Raw genomic sequence first — 20429 nt, 5'->3', positions numbered from 1 at the left:
TTATTGCTCAATAATTTAACCATTCCATGGATCAAACTGAGCATTTGCCAACAAATATTTCATAGCGTAAGGCTAAACAGAACTTACATGTTGCCGTTTCCGTCATAAACCCATTTGGTGCTACCGATGCCTTCGTAAGTGGACGCCCAGTAATAAATGCATGCATTGATGTGAAGAATGAACAATAAGTAGCCTGTGGTTCTAATGACTCTGTGGAAGAAATAATACATTTTGGTGGGTGCAATAATTTGAACAATATTTGGGTCAGGAAATTAGCATTAATCAAACACAATAACACACTTATTTATTGGTAATTTTTTTTATCTCAACAAGATGGTACATTTTTACATCAGTATTAAGAAATCCATTTTCTGTTCTGTAATAGGAACAGAAAAATAGATTTGTTTCCTGCATAAATTTGTGTGACAAGCAATAACAGCAAATTATGGACTCCAGTGCTTATAATCAGAGTTTTGACGTTGAGTTTACATTAGTACATCCATTATTTTAATGGAAAAAAATGAGTGCATGAATGTACCTGAGATGGAGCCTCCTAAAGGGAAACTATCGTTACAACATAAGATATTGTTTTATTAAATGTAATTTTTTAAACTTTTTTTTCTCCATACCAGAATCTGTATTAAAAATGAAAAAAAATAGAAATCTGGCAATTTTCACACTGGAAACTGGGACATTTTTAGACTTGTACTTCCTGCTGTTTCAGGAAACAACACATGTACATAGACACAATGGTGAGACCACCAACCCTAGCTTTTGTATGAAATCATCTAATGAGCGTGTGCAAAGGTCATTGTGAAGGGAGAGAGAGCAGCGTCACCTGGGACATCGCCTATTGTGATTGTACAATCAGCTATGTATCATTGGAATCCTGCGTCGGATGATATGAAGGCTTGATGAAAACTGACGGGAAGAATGAATCTAAAAAAGCCCGAGTGACCAATGTGAAAAATGCAAGATTATTCATTTTGTCTTTAAATACAAACTGTGATACAAAAAAAATTTTCAATTTTTTTTTTTTAAATGCATGTGACAAAGAACCCCTCCTGATTTAAACAATAGGTTTCATTCACACCTGCATAGGTATCAGGAAATAACCTAAGTACTATAGAGTTATAAAGACTCACTCCCGAAATTAGAAAAAAGAACATGTTGCATTTTTACATTTTTTATTCTTCCTTTGCACAAAAAATATGGTTTTATAGGGGCCTGGTGTGACGGGAGTATTCTCCAGAGCAAGGAGGGACAACAGGCCTGGGAATAATCCAACAGATTTATTGACCAAAAAACAGGAACAACACGAAGGTAATTTGCAGAGTCCCAAAATAAGTCCACAGGAAACTGATTCGGGGGCACCTCCCGACAATCCTTGTGCCAGATCACAAAACCATAGTCCTTTAAGAGTCCCAGAAATCCACCACGATCACACAGAGGCCGAAGCTTCCTCAGACAGCCTCGTCCTTCTCTTTTAGCATCCAACTCACATCTGATCTTAAAGCAAGAATGTATTGTCAGGGCTCCTGGGATCAGTCCATCTGAAGGGGGGTAGGGGTCACACCTACTATTCAATGGTTTGGTCCATCAGAAGATTCTAGAAATGTAAGGGCTCCACTTAGTCTACAGGATGTGTATTGTAGGTTATCTTCTGCTTAGGAAAACAATAGCCAAAGTTCCACTAGCTGTTGACACAAGCCTAAATTAGATTATGGTCCAGGTACATCACAAGACATTGCAAGTATTGGGGGAAGGAGACATGGTTAATTTACAGCAAATGAACCAGAGGAAAGTTAAATGACATATTATACAAAATACAGGACAGGGCAAGACTGCAAATCATGACAATCCCTTCCCCTCCCAATTTGTGTACGTACTAGGGACCTCTACAGGTCACTGGTTAAGTACACACAGGCATGGCTGACAGGACTCAGGGCTCCTCTTGCCTGGACAGTCCATCTGCATTTTGGTGTTGGCTGCCTCTTCTATACTGTATGGTAAAGTTATAGGGCTGCAGTGCCAGGCTCCATCGTAGTAAGCGTCCATTGTCCCCAGAGACTCTGTTCAGCCAGGTGAGGGGATTGTGATCAGTAATGACAGTGAATTCTCGTCCATACAGATACGGCCTTAGTTTCCTAAGGGCCCACACTACAGCCAGACATTCTTTTTCAACAGTTGCATAGGCCACTTCTCGGTCCAGCAGTTTCCGGCTGAGGTAGGCAATGGGGTGCTCGTCCCCAGCTGCATTCACCTGGCTGAGGACAGCTCCCAGTCCATAAGCAGAGGCGTCCGTCTGCACAATGAATCTCCTCTTGTAGTCTGGAGCAGCCAGAACAGGGTCACAGACCAGAGCGTCCTTCAGCTGGTTAAAAGCCTCATCACAGGCTGGAGTCCAGATCACCAGCCGGGGCATCGTTTTCTTGGTCAGGTCGGTAAGAGGCTTGGCCACAGTGCTGAAATGAGAAACAAATTTTCGGTAATAACTGGCAGTGCCCAAAAAAGCCATAACTTGTTTCTTAGTTTGGGGTACAGGCCAGTCTCTAATAGCCTGGATTTTGGCAGGTTCGGGACGGAGCTTCCCTCCTCCTACTCTATGCCCTAGGTACTGGACTTCACCCATCCCCAATTGGCATTTATCTGGTCGAATGGTTAGGCCTGCTGCAAGAAGCAGGTCAAGAATAACGGCTACTTGGTTCAGATGTTCCTCCCACGTCTGGCTGAAGATAGCGATATCATCCAAGTAGGCACAAGCAAAGTCACCACATCCCCGGAGGATCTGGTCCACCATTCTCTGGAAGGTGGCCGGGGCATTCTTCATTCCAAAGGGCATATTTAGGAATTCATACAGACCAAAGGGGGTTATAAAAGAGGACCGTTCTCTCCCCTCCTCCGTCAGAGGGATTTGCCAGTATCCCTTACTGAGATCAAAGATAGTGACATATCGGGATCCAGCCAGTCGGTCTAGAAGTTCGTCAATACGAGGCATTGGGTAAGGATCACTGACGGTATGGTCGTTTAGTCGTCGATAGTCCACACAAAATCGAGTACTCCCATCCTTCTTGGGTACTAACACCACAGGAGAGGCCCAAGGGCTATGGGAGGCCTGGATTACCCCAAGCTGTAGCATCTCCTCCAGTTCGTGCTGCATGGTGTTTCGAACTGATTCAGGTACCCGGTAAGGAGCCTGTTGTATGGGACGGATGCCCTGAGTGTCCACATGATGTTGGGTGACGGTGGTTCGACCTGGTTGGGATGAGAAAGCAGCACGTCTCTGTTGAAGCACTCCCAGCATCTGGTTTTTCTGTAAGGAATCCAGGTGATCTCCCAGAGGAACCTGTTCCACAGTGGATGGGGCTCTCGCTGCTTCCACAAGATCCGGTAGGGAGTCCTCATCCTCTTGACCGTCCTCTGAAGCTAGCCGACAGCTTGCTATCATTGGAAGGGTCCGGTCATGGTACTCCTTAATCATATTCACATGGACAGTCTTTTGTCTTAGCCCCTGATCATCTAAAGCAAGAAGGTAATTGGTGTCATTCAGTTTTCTGAGAACCCGGAAGGGACCCTCCCATGTTGTCTGCAGTTTATTCTGCCGATGGGGAACAATCATTAAGACCTGTTGTCCTTCTACAAACTCCCGGTAGCGTGCTTTACGGTCATACCATGTCTTCTGTCTGGTTTGAGCCATCCGCACATGACTCTGGGCAAAACTAGCAAGTTGGGCCAGGGTTTCTCGCAGCTTTAGGACATAAGGGACAACAGGGGCCCCTGTATCTTCAACTTGCCCCTCCCAGTATTCCTTGAGCAGGGTTAAGGGTCCTCGGACCTTTCTTCCAAAGAGTAGTTCAAAGGGGGAGAACCCAGTGGACTCCTGGGGAACTTCCCGATAGGCAAACAAGAGATGGGGTAGGTACTTCTCCCAGTTTGAATCTCTGTCAGTGAAGGCCCTCAGCATATTCTTCAGAGTGCCATTAAATCGTTCACAAAGTCCATTTGTTTGGGGATGATACGGGGTCGTGCGGATCGCTCGTACTCCACAGGTGCGCCACAGACACTGGACCAGCTCTGACATGAACTGGGAGCCTTGGTCCGACAAGATCTCACTGGGAAATCCTACTCTGGTGAAAATGGTAACCAGGGCCTCGGCCACCTTGGCTGCAGAAATACTTGACAAGGCCACCGCTTCTGGATATCGGGTGGCATAGTCCACAACAGTGAGAATGTACTGCTTTCCAGATTTACTTGGTTTAGCCAGAGGTCCAATGATATCAACAGCTACTCTTTGAAAGGGTTCTTCTATTATAGGGAGCGGTTGCAGGGGTGCCTTTGGGTGATCTCCGGGTCGCCCTCTACGCTGACATATGTCGCAAGTTCGGCAGAAATGCGCCACTGCTTGGGAAATCCCAGGCCAATAGAAAGATTGAGTCAATCGCCTCTCGGTGCGGGTTTTGCCTTGATGGCCAGCAGTAGGAATATCATGAGCAAGGTGTAATAGGGGAATTCTGTATTTCTGAGGAACAATCAGCTGTTTGCTATAAGTCCAGGGCTTATCTAGGGAGTCGGCATTGGTAACCCGATACAGAAGTCCATTTTCTCTGATAATTCTTTCTCCATTCTCCCCTAGCTGCCCTATTTCAGCTCGAGCTCTAAAACTAGCTAGGGTGGGGTCAGTCTCCACTTCTTGTCTAAACTGAACTTTATCCCAGGTAACATTCATATTATCCCCACAAGAAGAATCACTCACCGGCTGTGACGGCAGTTCTGGTGGCCTCATTTCCATGGATGGGTTGTACACGTCCACATTTGCTGCTCTCTTGGCTTGACTTCGGGTTACCGCACCGACAAAGTGGCAATGAAGATTCCCCACATCATTTCCTAGAAGAACGTCTGCAGGGAGGCCGCTCATCACACCGACCATGCATTGTTTGGCCCCAAAGCCATAATCCAGGGTCACACTCGCTCTTGGAATATATCTCTGGGTACCTCCAGCCAATTCAATGGCAATTCCTGGTCCCTTTTGAATTGCTTCTGGTTGAATTACTCGGGGATCGGCTATGGTGAGAAAAGCCCCAGTGTCACGGAAGCCAACAACTTTTTGACCATCCAGCACGACCTCCTGTAGATGTTTGTGCTGAAGATCAGAAGAACAGGTGGCTGGGGCTCGCACCCCATAGACTCCTGGTAGGGAAGCCAGGATATCAGAGTCACTTGGCAAGTCATCAGGCACTGAATCCATCTCTTCTCCAGGTGAGGGGGTCTGTAGATAATGAACAGGCAAAGGCGGTCTGTAGGTGTTCTGCCTCCGTACACCTGGACATTGGAATTGCATATGCCCGGGCTGCCCACATCCATAGCAACTGCGCTCTGGGATTCTTCCTCCACGTCGTAGTCCCAAAGGTGGAGCAGGAGTAATGCGAGGCACAGTCACACGAAGGTCACCATGAGTTGATGGTCTAGTGGGATGGTGAATATTGGAGGCAGAAGGACCAGGGGCCGCCAGCGTTGGGGGGCTGGTAGTGTTTTTCTCCCTGAGTAGTAATTTTTTCCACTGAGGCTTGATGGTGAGAGCCTCATCAGCTAGAGCTGCAGCTTCCTCCACTGTTGCTGGTCTCCTTTCACGCACCCATTCCCGGATCTCAGCGGGGCACTTAAAATAAAACTGCTCTTTTAGGATGACCTGCAGGAACGTTTCCCAGGTTATTGCCTCCTCTGCCTCCAGCCAGCGATGACATATATGTTTGAGTTTGTGAGCATACATCTTGAAGGACACTTCCTCATCACAGGCTAAAGTACGGAACTGAGTCCTGTAAGTGTCTGGGGTCACAGCATAATGTTCTAGAATAGTCTGTTTAATCTCCGCATACTCACAGTTCAACCGAGGGTCCATAGCTCTATAGGCTGCGGCAGCTCCACCCTCTAAGAGCCCCACAAGATGTCGGACGCGCTCCCTTTCCGGGACTTCCATTAATCGACACTGATGCTCAAAGTCCAGGAAGAAGCCCTCAATGTCACCGGAAGCCTCATTAAACGGCTTGAAGTCTTTGCGGGACACTCTGGGGAGTTCCCTCATGGGGGATGCTGTGGGTACAGTCTGTCTGGAGCTTCTCGCTGCCTCCAAAGTGATCTCCCTCTCCAGCATTGCCCTCTCCTCCATCCTGCGCTGCCTCTCCTTGGCTGTGCGCATGACCTCCCTCTTATCTTCTATGGTAGCCTCTTCTCCCAGCAAGGCCATCTCCTCCTCGTACCACACAACCCACTGACTTTTTTGGGTATTTACCTCCGACTGCCGCCTTTCCTCTCTTTGCTGTGAGGATCCTTCCTCAGCATCATCTTGCAGGTGAACTGCTTCCAAAGCCTCAATCAGCTGCTCCTTGGAGAGTCCCTTGTAGCTGACTCCCAGTTCACGGGCCTTTGTTTGTAGGTTCACCGCAGTCCAGTTCTTGTACTCTGCGGTGCTGGTTCCAGATGTTGATGGGCCGTTGTCCTCCATTCCTTCTGCTCTGATCCCACTGCTGCCACCAGTTTGTGACGGGAGTATTCTCCAGAGCAAGGAGGGACAACAGGCCTGGGAATAATCCAACAGATTTATTGACCAAAAAACAGGAACAACACGAAGGTAATTTGCAGAGTCCCAAAATAAGTCCACAGGAAACTGATTCGGGGGCACCTCCCGACAATCCTTGTGCCAGATCACAAAACCATAGTCCTTTAAGAGTCCCAGAAATCCACCACGATCACACAGAGGCCAAAGCTTCCTCAGACAGCCTCGTCCTTCTCTTTTAGCATCCAACTCACATCTGATCTTAAAGCAAGAATGTATTGTCAGGGCTCCTGGGATCAGTCCATCTGAAGGGGGGTAGGGGTCACACCTACTATTCAATGGTTTGGTCCATCAGAAGATTCTAGAAATGTAAGGGCTCCACTTAGTCTACAGGATGTGTATTGTAGGTTATCTTCTGCTTAGGAAAACAATAGCCAAAGTTCCACTAGCTGTTGACACAAGCCTAAATTAGATTATGGTCCAGGTACATCACAAGACATTGCAAGTATTGGGGGAAGGAGACATGGTTAATTTACAGCAAATGAACCAGAGGAAAGTTAAATGACATATTATACAAAATACAGGACAGGGCAAGACTGCAAATCATGACACCTGGTAATTACTTATTTCCCTTTTCCTATTGAAATAAGCATGCATGCTTGGCTGTGTGTGCATGCTTATAGTGCAATCACTATAAATATAAGTCAGCTAAATGCACATGTGGCCAAATGTTGTTTCACATACATGGCAACCTAAAATAAATTATTCAGTATTTCTCAGTTTGCAATTCTGATATTCCTCCTCCATCCATAGATATGGAATCTTCGTAAACTAGCTGTTGGCCATGAATAAGGCATAACCTACTGAGACTTGTAGGCCAGTTCATTGTTTCTGGTATTCTGTTTTTCAAACCTTATTTTAGCTGCGATGTAATAAACATTTATTCTTATGGGATTATTTCTGAGCTGCTGGATTTTTTCTATGATGGGATTGAAAAGTCTGAGGATCTAAGTAGTACTCTGTTGAACCTGAGAGTCATCAACATTCTACAGTGAGCTGATCTTTGGTACATGTAACCCTAGTTAAAGAAGCACTACCATCAGAATGTTTATGCTATTCATATATTGCAGTCCTGTTTACTTACAATTGCTCATTTTGCCTTTCTACCCAGTAAATACTTCTCTTTTCCTATAGGTCTATGACATCATGTGATTAAAAACAGACTAGCTGAATTCTTCTAAGCTCAATGTAAAAATAGGAAGTCTCTTTTTACTGCATGAGTCGTCATTAGAAATACAATTCAACCTCACTGTAAAGTCACTGGCGGGGAGGGGGAAGAGTTGAAGAGGAGGATGACTCATGCAGAGAAAAGAGACTTCCTAGTTCTACATAGAGCTTAGAAGTATTGAGCTGGTCAGTTTTTACTCAGGTGACGTCACAGACCTAATGTAAAAGAGAAGCATTTACTGGGTAGGAAGGCAAAATGAGCAATTGTAAGTACACAGTGCTGTATAATATGATGACTCCAATATATTAAGAGGATAAAAAAAAATTTGGGAGTGTGTAAAAATGTAAAATTTATTATAACATTAGTAATAATAATAATAATAATAACCTTTATTTATATAGCACCAACATATACTGCAGAGCTTTACAATTCAACAGTTGATATACAAGTCATTAGCATAGATCTTTTTTATATAGGGAATACAGTTCTCTGTATTCCCTTAAAACTACAAATGAGAGGAGTGATGGCAATTCGATGGAAAGCACAGAGCGACCTCTGTCATCCGAGTTACTGCCCATGCAGAGTGCAGCAGTCGAGAGTTTTGTCATAAGTTGTTGCGCTCTGCATAAGAAGTGAAGGAGATGACAAAGCTCATTTCATCATACTGAGAGCTTTGTCATCTCCATTGCTAACTATGCAGAGTGCAGTAGATAATATTTTTGTCATCTCGACTGCTGCTCTCTAAATAAGCAGCAATTGAGATATCAAAGGCTGCTCTGTGCTCTCCAAAGCTCATTTCCTCTCCTTTCATTTGTAATTTTTTGAGGAGAAACAGAGTCCTGCTGGGAAGATGTCTCGAATTTAACAAAGTCTCCTGTAAAAAAAAAAAAGAAAAATAATAATCTCATCTTGACTGCTGCGCTCTGCATAGGAATCTGTGGCACCAGTCTACGTGTCAAGCAGCCTGTGGCTGCAATAATCATCCAGTTTAAAGGCTGCTGGGTGGGCAAGAGGATGCAGCCCAGGGCATCCGCACATGGGACCCTCTCCCATGCTCCACCACTGGCTTGCGGTGATCTCTGACTAATCTCATGTGTATAATACATTTAGCAATGTTAATAAATTAATATAGTGTGTATAAGTATGGGACATGTCCTACGTTTTCAGACCATGGACTATTCTGTTGATTTTACAATTTTTTTTTTCTTTTTAATATATTCTATTAAGGGAATTTAAAGGCTCTTTTTATACATTGTAAATTTTGGGGGAGAAGAAATGGAAATGAAGTAAAGTTGGTTATCAGGAAAGTAATACAGCTGCTGATTTTTATTCCACGGTGTAATAAATTATGCTTTTCTGGCAGCTTTTCACAGTTTATGCCTCACCTGTAAATATAAGCTCTCTTGAGGACAGCTTCTAGCCGATCATTAAATTCAAAGAATGTGCTGTACTGAAAACAATGAGGAATGAAACAATTAGACCCACACAAATAATAACACGCCACAAACAAAACCCCTGTCATGTACTGCAGAAAACTGGGACAAATCCATAAAACCTTTAGAGAGTAACACACTGAAGCCATAATTGTGATTTATTTTAGTTTGGCATTAAGTAAAAATGCATAAACTGTTTCACAATTGAAGATGGCATACAAGGGACCTTATTTGCAAAAATATGGAAGGTTTTGCTGAACATAGTAATTTGTCATTTTTTTTCTATAATTTTGGGATATAGTGTAGGACTATTAAAGGGACAGTCTGTCTCGAAAGCTCATTATTGAATACATTATTTGAGAAATGCGATTTACAGCATTTCCATTAAAGGTCCTAACAAAAACAGCAAGTGGAGAAAGGACAAAGCATGTCTGCTCTGGAGGACCCATCACGTTCCTGTGCTCAGGGCTGCCATCAGGGCATTACTGCCCTGACTGCTGTGTGGGGCCCGGTAAACAGCAGTACAGAAGGGGGCCCACAGGTCAGGGGCCCCGCTCCAGTGCTTCTAGTCATCGGGCTCCAAGTGCTGTGCGCTGCAGCCGGGCCTGCGGTGCACGCATCAGCAGAACTGCCACAGCGGCCGACATCAGAGAGCTACAGAAGTGGAAGAGCTGAAGGACCTGTGGTGATGTCATCATCATAGGCCTTCACCATTGATCAGCGCCCCCCCCCCCTCTGATCACATGACAATGACATCACCACAGGTCCTTCAGCTCACACAGCAGCAGCTGCATCTTCGCCGGAGGAGCGCGGCCAGGTAAGAAGAAAGTTTTTTTTTATTTTATTTTATTATTGAAAGCGGCCAATATGTTTCCCTGGCAGGATGGAGACACATGGACCATGTGTCTCCATCCTGCTGGGGCAGAATGGAGACACACAGGGGCAACATGGAGACACACAGGGACAGACTGGAGACACAGGGCAGAATTGGAGACAATGGGCAGGATGGAGACAAGGGGCAGGATGGGAGTCAAGGGGGCAGGATGGGAGACACACGGTGCAGGATCATGGGGCAAGACGGAGACACATGGTGCAGGATCAAGGGGCAGGATGGATAGGATGGAGACACATGGGGCAGAATCATGGGACAGGAGGGGGAGATCATATGGGGCAGGATGGGACATCACATGGGGGCAGAATGGATAATCATGAGGGCAGGATGGGAGAACAAATGGTTGGAGTCAGCAATGAGACACACAGGGGCCAGGATGGGGGATATTATTACTATAGGGGCTAATTAAGGGATATTATTACTGCAGTGGTGTATTTACTTTATTTTTTGAGGATACTGTTTTAATTGGGGGAAGCGGTCCTGTTACTGTGCAGAGCGACACTGTCACCTTTTTTTCTTCATCTGGTGTAGTTTAGAATTTGGGAAAAAATTAAGTAATGTGTTCTGCAAGCTGTGATCTAGATAACTGTTTTATTTCCTCCAGAGACAAGCCCTGGCAGGAAGAAGTGACGGCCGTCTGTGCTGGATGAAAGATCAAAAGCGAAGATGAAGGACTTCACCTAGAGACGTCACTGGTGAGTCAGTGCATTATCTGCACACTGACACTATACACTGTATACTATATACAGTGGTCCTGTGTACAATGTCACCAGTGATCACTGTATTAAAATGTACACTGACACTAGATACAGAGCTCCTGTGTATAATGTCACCAGTGATCACTGTACACAGACACTGCATACTAAGTACAGATCTCCTGTGTATAATGACACTTATGGTGATATTAGTATTGTGTTTTTTTTTATTTATGATTAGTATTGTAGTATTCAGTCTCTATGTGGTGGTAATATGTTGCCCTGCAATGGTGTGGCGGTATTTGTTCCTTGTATGTGCTATTATTCAGTCTCTATGTGGTGGTAATATGTGGTCTGGTCATGGTGTGGAGGTATTTGTCCCTTGTATGTGGTATTATAGGTCACTATGTGGTTGTAATATGGTGTCTGGTCATGGTGCAATGGTATTTGTTCCTTGTATGTGATATTATTGGTCATTTTAAAAATTGAAAAATAAATAAAAATATACCTAAATTGTATTGGATATTTTAACAAATGATTAATAGGATAGAGTAGAGTAGCGCTCGGCCAAAAGAGTCTACCTTGTCGTGGTGGCAGCTTAAAAAAATCTTTTGGCCAAAACAAAAGCTGCTGGCTATATGTACTGTATGATCTGGTGATTGGAACTGTTAATGTGCGATTGGTGAAAAGTGGAGTTTTTCCAAGAGAGAACAGTGGGACTGTGGACAGTTTGAGGGGTGGAAGCGGGGCTGGGGTGGAGCCTGGGCAGAGTCTCAAGAGGGCCCCCAAAATTTTGCCAGTATGGGGCCCTGAAATTCCTAGTGGCAGCCCTGCCTGTGCTACATGAACAGCTCAATTTATTTTTCACAGGAACCGTGCAATACCTCATTTCTCCTGCAGTGGCACTGAAGAGGAATTGAACAATTGATACTTATTTCCCTCACAGATTACAACCGATCATGTGGATAGTTTCAGGATCCTGTGATCAGAAAATCATCAAAGGACCATTTTACGAAAAAAGCAAATGTTCAAAGTTGTGGCAAAGGTGTGTCTAGACCAGATATATTATGGCAGAAACTCACTAGTCTGAAAAATAATGCCAAGCCCCCTAAGGAATCTGATATCTCAGAGTTTGGTCATGCATAGGGACCCAGTTTAGGGGTTGTCCTTTATTGTTTTTCATATTTTCAGCAGCACACGAGTCTCTTGACAGCCGTCTTCCTTCTTGCTGGGGGCGAAATGCTTCTGATTGACACTGTGTCCTCTCCCAAGCTCCACATAGAGGAAGTTTTTCCTCTGTAGCACAAGAAGAGCCATAGCGGAGTCCAAGATGGCCAGATCCAGAATTCCAGCAAGCTTCAGAGCAAGTGTTGTACAGTAAGTTCTATAGTAAAAAGCTTGCAGCACTTCATCATCACTTAGTAGATCGGCCACCAAAGAAAAACTGACGTAGTGGCCTGTAACATAGGCAAACAGGCAGTAAACAATAGAACTAACCCCTTCATGACATCCGCCATACATGTATGACATAAGTCGGACGTAGGTGTATTGAGCGGCAGGTGTATGGAGTGGCAGGTGTTGGCTGTGTGTTATAGTCAGGACCTGCCTCTAACAATTGCCGGTGGAGAGGAGCTAAGTCCCCGATATTGTTAACCTGTGAAATGCTGCTGTCAAACTCTGACAGTGCCAGTTACCTCTTGCCGAGATGGAGACCACTGACATTGTAGGAGGAGGGGTCCCCGCCTCGTGTCTGGGCCGGAACCAAGGGGTCCGTCATTAAGGTTCCTAGGGGGACTGTTTCCGGAGGACAGGAACAGAGGACGGACCGCAGAGACTTCTAGAATGGTTGGGGGAGGAGCCAATATAAAAGGGGTGGAGGACGCGAGCCAGAGTGAGTCAGCAGACCGGGGGAGAGGAAGCAGGAGACAGAGAGTGTCTGGGAGCCAGAGCCAGAGCTGTCGACCAAGGCCAGAGAGGAGGACAGCGACAGGAGAGATGGAAGAGAGACTCACTGTGGGCGGAAGGGAGACGGCGCCGAGCTGTCCAGCAGAGGAACACCAACCATCCGCCCGCACTGACCGCGGCCGCCGCTGCTCCACTCCAGCCCGCAGCTGCGGCCTTCCAGCTGTCGCCCAAGGCCGCCTCCACTCCACTCAAGCCCGCGGCCGTTGCCGCTTCACTCCAGCCCACAGCTGCGGCCTGCCTGCTGCAGGTCGCCGCCGCCCCGCTTCAGTCCGCGGCTGCAGACCGCCCACCGCCCTCCGTGGTCGCCACCGCCGCACCGTTGCCCGCCGCTGTGGCCTGTCCGTCACCACCCGCGGCTCCCATAGCACAGCCTGGGGCTGCACCTGCGGCCTACCTGCAGCCGCTCAGCACAGCCGTGGCCCGGCCCTTTTCAAGGACTATGGCCTCCATCCTCCCACTCTCAGGCGGTACCACGCTGCCTCCGCCGGGGGGCGCCACACCAGAGAGTGCCCAAAGCCTTCACCAAATCCTGAGCGGCTGGGCCCAGCTGCTGCATCGCCAGAGCATCACCAAACACGCCGCCGGACGATGGAGAGGATAAGTGACACATTATAACTAAGGACCCGTAGTCGGCCATACCGCGGCCCTATAGTGACCGGCCTTTGCCGGGTTAGTCGTGTTCGCATTATCGTTGTATTCTTGTATTTAGGTTCCTACAAGGACAATTGCTGTCATTTTGTTTGGTTGCTCAAGATAGCCCCTATCAGCATCTATATACATAGATATAAAAGTTACACCTTAAAGTTCAATTCGTCTCGTGTCTCGTCACTGCATCCCGTGCACTTGCGATGACCACAACATGATCGTGGGTCGCCCATGGGTTTCTATGACGGCCGGGCATCTGTTGGAGACCTCTGTGCTTGTCATTACGGAGCTCAATTGACACCCAGGCAATGGCTGAGGTTCCAAAGGAGACTGTGAATTTTGCTATATACAGCAATACAGTGGCATTGCTGTATATAGCACAAGCGATCAGATGATAACAGCTTCAAGTCCCCTAAGGGGAGTATTAGGAACAGTGAAAATTAAAAAAAGTTTTAAAAAAACTTAGTTCAAGTTCAAATCACCTTCCTTTTCCCACATTAATAATAAAAAAACACACATACTGTATTTTTGTGTAATTAACAGCACCTGTAACTTACCAGTGGCACCTAACAGGTGTTGGAAATAACTAAATCACACTTGCAGCCAGTTGACATGGATTAAAGTTGACTCAACCTCTGTCCTGTGTCCTTATGTATACCACATTGAGCATGGAGAAAAGAAAGAAGACCAAAGAACTGTCTGAGGACTTGAGAAACCAAATTGTGAGGAAGCATGAGCAATCTCAAGGCTACAAGTCCATCTCCAAAGACCAGAATGTTTGTGTCTACTGTGCGCAGTGTCATCAAGAAGTTTAAAGCCCATGGCACTGTGGCTAACCTCCCTAGATGTGGACGGAAAAGAAAAATTGACAAGAGATTTCAACGCAAGATTGTGCGGATGTTGGATAAAGAACCTCGACTAACATCCAAACAAGTTCAAGCTGCCCTGAAGTCCGAGGGTACAACAGTGTCAACCCGTACTATCCGTCGGCGTCTTAATGAAAAGGGACTGTATGGTAGGAGACTCAGGAAGACCCCACTTCTTACCCCGAGACATAAAAAAGCCAGGCTGGAGTTTGCCAAAACTTACTTGAAAAAGCCTAAAACGTTTTGGAAGAATGTTCTCTGGTCAGATGAGACAAAAGTATAGCTTTTTGGGCAAAGGCATCAACATAGAGTTTACAGGAGAAAAAAAAGAGGCATTCAAAGAAAAGAACACGGTCCCTACAGTCAAACATGGCGGAGGTTCCCTGATATTTTGGGGTTGCTTTGCTGCCTCTGGCACTGGACTGCTTGACCGTGTGCATGGCATTATGAAGTCCTGGAGCAGTTTTCCAAAGAAGAATGGTCTAAAATTCCAGCAGAGCATTGTAAGAAACTCATTGATGGTTACCGGAAGCGGTTGGTCGCAGTTATTTTGGCTAAATTTTGTGCAACCAAGTATTAGGCTGAGGGTGCCAATACTTTTGTCTGGCCCATTTTTGGAGTTTTGTGTGAAATGATCAATGTTTTGCTTTTTGCCTCATTCTCTTTTGTGTTTTTTCATTTAAGACAAATTAAATGAAGATAAAAATACCAAAGAATTTGTGTTTGCAATCATTTTCAGGAAGAAACTGAGTATTATCTGACAGAACTGCAGGGGTGTCAATACTTTTGGTCACAACTGTATAAAAAAACGCTTTTTGATTCTTCTTTAATCTGCATTTGATGTTTGTGTGTAATAACCTTTTGGTGCATAGGGGCTGAACTGTGGGTAGGGTCTTCAACTCTGACCCGGCCCCTCCGCCTGACTCTGGTCTCTGTAACTGACTCATTTTTTAAAGTTTTTCCCCCACGCTGTACTCGACAAAGGTGGCACATGCACAGATTCATCTCCTGGAGGTCTTCAGTAAAATGGCACCTGTGACTGCACATGCGCAGGTTTAGATCTTAGCCCAGTGATAAGCTAAGATCTCAATTTGTGCATGTGCAGTCACAGGTGCCATTTTACTGAAGACCGCCAAGAGATGATTTCGCACAAGCGCCACCCATGGCAAGGACAGCCCCTGTGCAAATTTTAAAAAAGGAGACAGATACAAACAGCAGAGGCAGGCGGAAGGGCCGGAGCAGAGTCAAAGACCCTACGCACAGTCCTGCCCCTACTGCGATGACCTGCACATGGGGTAAGCGACATAGCAAATCAGAAGAACTATGCTACATTTCTAATGGGAGGTATTTGCTATTATTTTTATTATTACATCTTGAACATATTGGGATAGGATCTTGGAGACAGGAATACCCTTTTCATCAAAGAAGACAATAAAAGATCGCTAGAATAACCCTATTATTTAAATGAATTTTCAGGGGCAAGTAAGGCTTTGGGGATCTTGCAAAAATATTTGCGTCTAGGTGGTGAACAATGTAAATGATGTAAAATGTAGTCAATGGTGACTAAATTCCAAAGACACAAAATGTTTCTTTTCTTTCTCAGCAGGATTAAAGCCAATAACGTACAGCTATTATAGGAACATCCATATTTGATTACCTTCAACAATCGGTTCAGTCTGAACATCGATTTGTATCCAAAGACGATGGACAGAGCATCGAATGGTAAAAGAGATGCTGCATCAAGCTGTGAAACAACACAACACTGTTTAGTACCAGATGACATTATGTTGACGTATTTCTGATGTTCACACCATGAGATCCATTCAATTAACCTATAATGATCTGGGAAAGCTGGAATGATTTGCTGAACATCCCACTTTATTTCATTAGTATTACCCCTTTAAGTCTTCATAAAGATCTCTGCTTTAGGTCACTAGCAAATGACCGTGCTATGGATGCAATTTAATGCTGAAATTATGCTTTCAATATCTGGACCTCTTGCAATTCTACCAAAAAGATTTTTTTAAATATTAAAGTGAAACTAAAAGAATAATACAAGTAAAGGTAGGACACTATATAATATATCAGATAAATATGCTTCCTTAAGATCCATGAAGGATCCAGTTTGAGTTGAATTTCCTGAATTTAAAGCAAATTCAAACATTTTGAGATTTGATTCACGGTTCTCAAAAAATACAAAAAAACTTGCCTGTCAGCAATTTCCAACACTGCTAAAACATCAGAGAGTGGGTTAGTGTAATTTTGATTTGTGGCGTGGACCTCCCCATAATGCCCTGCAGCTATGACCTCTTCTTTCATTCTCTATAAAGAACTGCCAGGCTGCTCAGGTCACCCCCACTGTCCAGACTTATAGAAACATACAGGCCATTAACACCCAGAAACTTATGAAGAACTTGCAGTCTTCATTGGCCCCTATCTCCTCCCTCTCATGTCCTGATTCTGCATTGAAGCATTACATGAAACACTTCAAACTGCCCTGGATGAATTTGCACCCCCTATAAATAGAACACCACAACACAGACGGCGACAACCCTGGCACACGGTGCAAACACGTTTCCTGCAGCGGTGCTCCAGGTGCGCCGAACGTCTGTGGAGAAAATCCAATCTACACGAAGATTTCATCCATTTTAAGTTTATGCTTAGAACATACAACTCTGCCCTTCACCTCTCCAAACAAACCTATTTCAACACCCTCATCACCTCACTGTCCAATAACCCGAAACGTCTCTTTGACACTTTTCATTCTCCCCTTATCCCCTCTGAAATGTAAAGTGCTGCGGAATATGTCGGCGCTATAAAAATAAAATTTATTATTATTATTATTATGACATCTAGCAGATTACCATACCTTGTAGGTACTGTGGCGGTCAGTACCTGGGGAAATCACAGATCACCGGTTTCCAGTGGAGCGCTGTTTGTACAGTAGAGTCATTTTCCATCTCCAGAATTATTGGTAATTCTCTCCTGTAGAGTGTAAGCTGTTAAAATCACAGGGTTCTCCCTCTCTGTCCCGTGGAGTGTAAGCTCTTATGGTCAGTGGGCTCCTCTTTCTCTTGTTAAGGCATCGTTCAGACATCCATGTTACATGTACACGTAGTATCCATTTTTTTTCAAAGACACTACATGCATGTTTGTGTTTGGGAAAAACACGTACAGCACACAGATGGCATCAGCGTACAATCCGTGCGCTGTCCATGTTTATGATTGCAAAGATAAGAGAAGATTTGTAGTTTATTTATTTTGTCCATCCACGAGAAACACTGATGACACAGTGATGCACATTGATGCACAACACTCATGATACCGGTACCATATTTTTAACGTATGTATTTAAACATGGACGTGTGATTGAGACCTTAATGTAAGCTCTTATGGTCAGCAGGGCCTCTGTCTCTCCTGTAGTGTAAGCTTTTATGATCAGCGGGATCCTCTCTCTCTTTTGCCTGTAGAGTGTAAGCTCTTATGGTCAGCAGGGTCCTTGTTCTCTCTCCTGTAGAGTGTAAGCTCTTATGGTCAGCAGGGTCCTTGTTCTCTCTCCTGTAGAGTGTAAGCTCTTATGGTCAGCAGGGTCCTTGTTCTCTCTCCTGTAGAGTGTAAGCTCTTATGGTCAGTGGGGTCCTCTCTCTCCTGTAGAATGTAAGCTCTTATGGTCAGCAGGGTCCTCTCTCTCCTGTAGAGTGTAAGCTCTTATGCTCAGCAGGGTCCTCTCTCTCTCTCTCCTGTAGAGTGTAAGCTCTTAAGGTCAGCAGGGTCCTCTCTCTCATTCTCCTGTAGAGTGTAAGCTCTTATGGTCAGCAGGATCCTCTCTCTCCTGTAGAGTGTAAGCGCTTATGCTCAGCAGGGTCCTCTCTCTCTCTCCTGTAGAGTGTAAGCTCTTAAGGTCAGCAGGGTCCTCTCTCTCATTCTCCTGTAGAGTGTAAGCTCTTATGGTCAGTGGGGTCCTCTCTCTCCTGTAGAATGTAAGCTCTTATGGTCAGCAGGGTCCTCTCTCTCCTGTAGAGTGTAAGCGCTTATGCTCAGCAGGGTCCTCTCTCTCTCTCCTGTAGAGTGTAAGCTCTTAAGGTCAGCAGGGTCCTCTCTCTCATTCTCCTGTAGAGTGTAAGCTCTTATGGTCAGTGGGGTCCTATCTCTCCTGTAGAGTGTAAGCTCTTATGGTCAGCAGGGTCTTCTCTCTCTCTCCCCTATAGCGTTTAAGCTCTCATGGTCTGCAGAGTCCTCTCTCTCCTCCTCCACATGTATTTTCTGAGCAATCACAAGCTTTCCAGCATTGAAAATCAGATTTTGGTGAAAAAATTGCTGAAGTCAGTTAATTACATTTTCAGACAATTCGCTCATCTGTTTCATTCACACTTTGGCCTCCTGCACTCATTTTTCACTCAACAAAAATTGCAAAAAGCTATCAAAATTGTCTGCAGTGCCTTTGCAAGCCTGCAAAGGGAGAAAGAGGTGAAACATGCTAAAAGAAAATGCTGAGTGTCTATTGCATAGGTAAAAACTGCTAAAAATACAGGATACATGACACCTAATTAGTGATGGTGGACTTCTAGATGTTTGAGTCTGTAGGGTATGGCCATGCATTAAAGAAAAGTTTAGTTCGAGTACCAGAACGGTACTCGAACTCGATCCCGGGCTCCATTCAAATGACTGGGGAACCAGAATATACTGCATTTCCCACGCTGTCAACTGTGTGGCAGCGTGAGAAACACCTGCTCTGATTGGCGATAAGTTCGATACCAGCGGTAAGAGAGCTGCGATTCCCACGCTGTCACACATATGACAGCATGTGAGCCAGCAGCTGTGACCGGCAGTAAAGAAGTTACCACCAATCAAAAGCGTAGGCTGATGAGAATACTACTCTCATCATTGTACACATGGTCTCGTTGATAGCAGCGAAAGCAGGCATAAGATGATGAGAGTATTCACCAGTCAGTGCCTGGGCAATAAATAAATCAAATAAAAAATGCCGTGGGGGCCACTGTATTCTTGAAAATTAGTGCAGGTAAAGCTGACAGCTGCGGGCTGCAGCTCTCAGCTGTCAGCATTATCTTGACTGGTTATCAAAAAATAGATGCCGTTTTTTCAAAAATTATTTCAATAAATAATATAAAAAAAATGTGGGGTCCCATCATTTTTCACAACCAACCAAGCTAAAGTACACAGCTAGAAGCTGGTATTGTCAGACTGGGAAAGGGTCACGGATATTAGCCCTCCTCAGTCTAAACATAGCAGCCCGCAGCCGCCCCAGAAAGGGCCATTTATTAGATCTGCCAATTCTGGCACTTTGCCTGGCTCTTCCCACTTGCCCTTGTGCAATGGCAAGTGGGGTAAAAGTTGTGGGATTGATGTCAACTGCTTTATGGCCACTAACATTAAGCCCAGGGGTTAATAATGGAGAGGCATCTATAAGACACCCCAATTACTAACCGCATAGTCAAATTTAATAAATACAGAGACAGAGAAAAGTCCATTAATTGAAATAAAAACTCCCTAACCCTCTTTTACCCATTTATTTTAAAAGAAAAACCAAAACACAATATTCCTCACCTGTCCATAATTAATAATCAATTTGTCCCATGAAAAACCCAAGTCAGCTAAATCTGGATGCATACTGTAGCTGAGCAAGGCCATGCATCCAGGAGACACTGAGCTGAGTGCGAGAACATGGCTGCAGTGACCAGCGGTAAGCTTATTTACATCACCGTCAGTCACAGTCAGAGCTTCTCACACTCTGCTCAGGGTAAGCTGGCTGGCGTGGAGAGTGGTTGCATCACTGAACCATCCAGATCATCATGGGATGTGGACAATAATTGATTGATGATGTGAGTATAATTTTGCTTTTTTATTTTTATTGAATAAAAGGGTAGACAAGGGTCGGGTAGTTTTTATTTAAAAAAAGACTTTTCTCTGTGTCTGTGTTTTTATTAAATTTGACTATTGGGTTAGTAGTGGGGGTGTCTGATAGACGGCGCTTGATTACTAACCTCTGGGTTTGCTGTCAGCGAACAAAAACAGCTGACATCAAGCACAAAATTATTACCCCACTTGCCACCTCACCAGGGTAAGTGGGAAGAGCAGGGCAAAGTGTCAGAATTGGCGCATATAATGGATGCCTCTTTTCTAGTGTGACTGTGGGC

General features: G+C 44.9%; 1 protein-coding gene across 3 annotated transcripts in view; it reads right to left on the bottom strand.

The window, feature by feature from the left end:
- CNGB3 (cyclic nucleotide gated channel subunit beta 3) overlaps positions 1 to 20429 on the bottom strand; it is a 226683-nt gene that overhangs the window by 71198 nt on the left and 135056 nt on the right. For all 3 annotated transcript variants that reach the window (XM_073550539.1, XM_073550538.1, XM_073550540.1), the window contains 3 exons: positions 15932 to 16018; positions 9164 to 9228; positions 88 to 210 (listed from right to left, as the gene is read on the bottom strand). In XM_073550539.1, coding sequence (XP_073406640.1) covers positions 88 to 210; positions 9164 to 9228; positions 15932 to 16018 — 275 coding nt within the window. The remainder of the gene's footprint in view (positions 1 to 87; positions 211 to 9163; positions 9229 to 15931; positions 16019 to 20429) is intronic.

Source organism: Dendrobates tinctorius, unplaced genomic scaffold (genome assembly GCF_039654945.1).
Source record: "Dendrobates tinctorius isolate UK_male_01 unplaced genomic scaffold, ASM3965494v1 ptg000165l, whole genome shotgun sequence".
Lineage (NCBI taxonomy): Eukaryota > Metazoa > Chordata > Amphibia > Anura > Dendrobatidae > Dendrobates > Dendrobates tinctorius.
The sequence above is the reverse complement of the archived record's forward strand: the minus strand, read 5'-3'. Positions and strand labels throughout refer to the sequence as shown.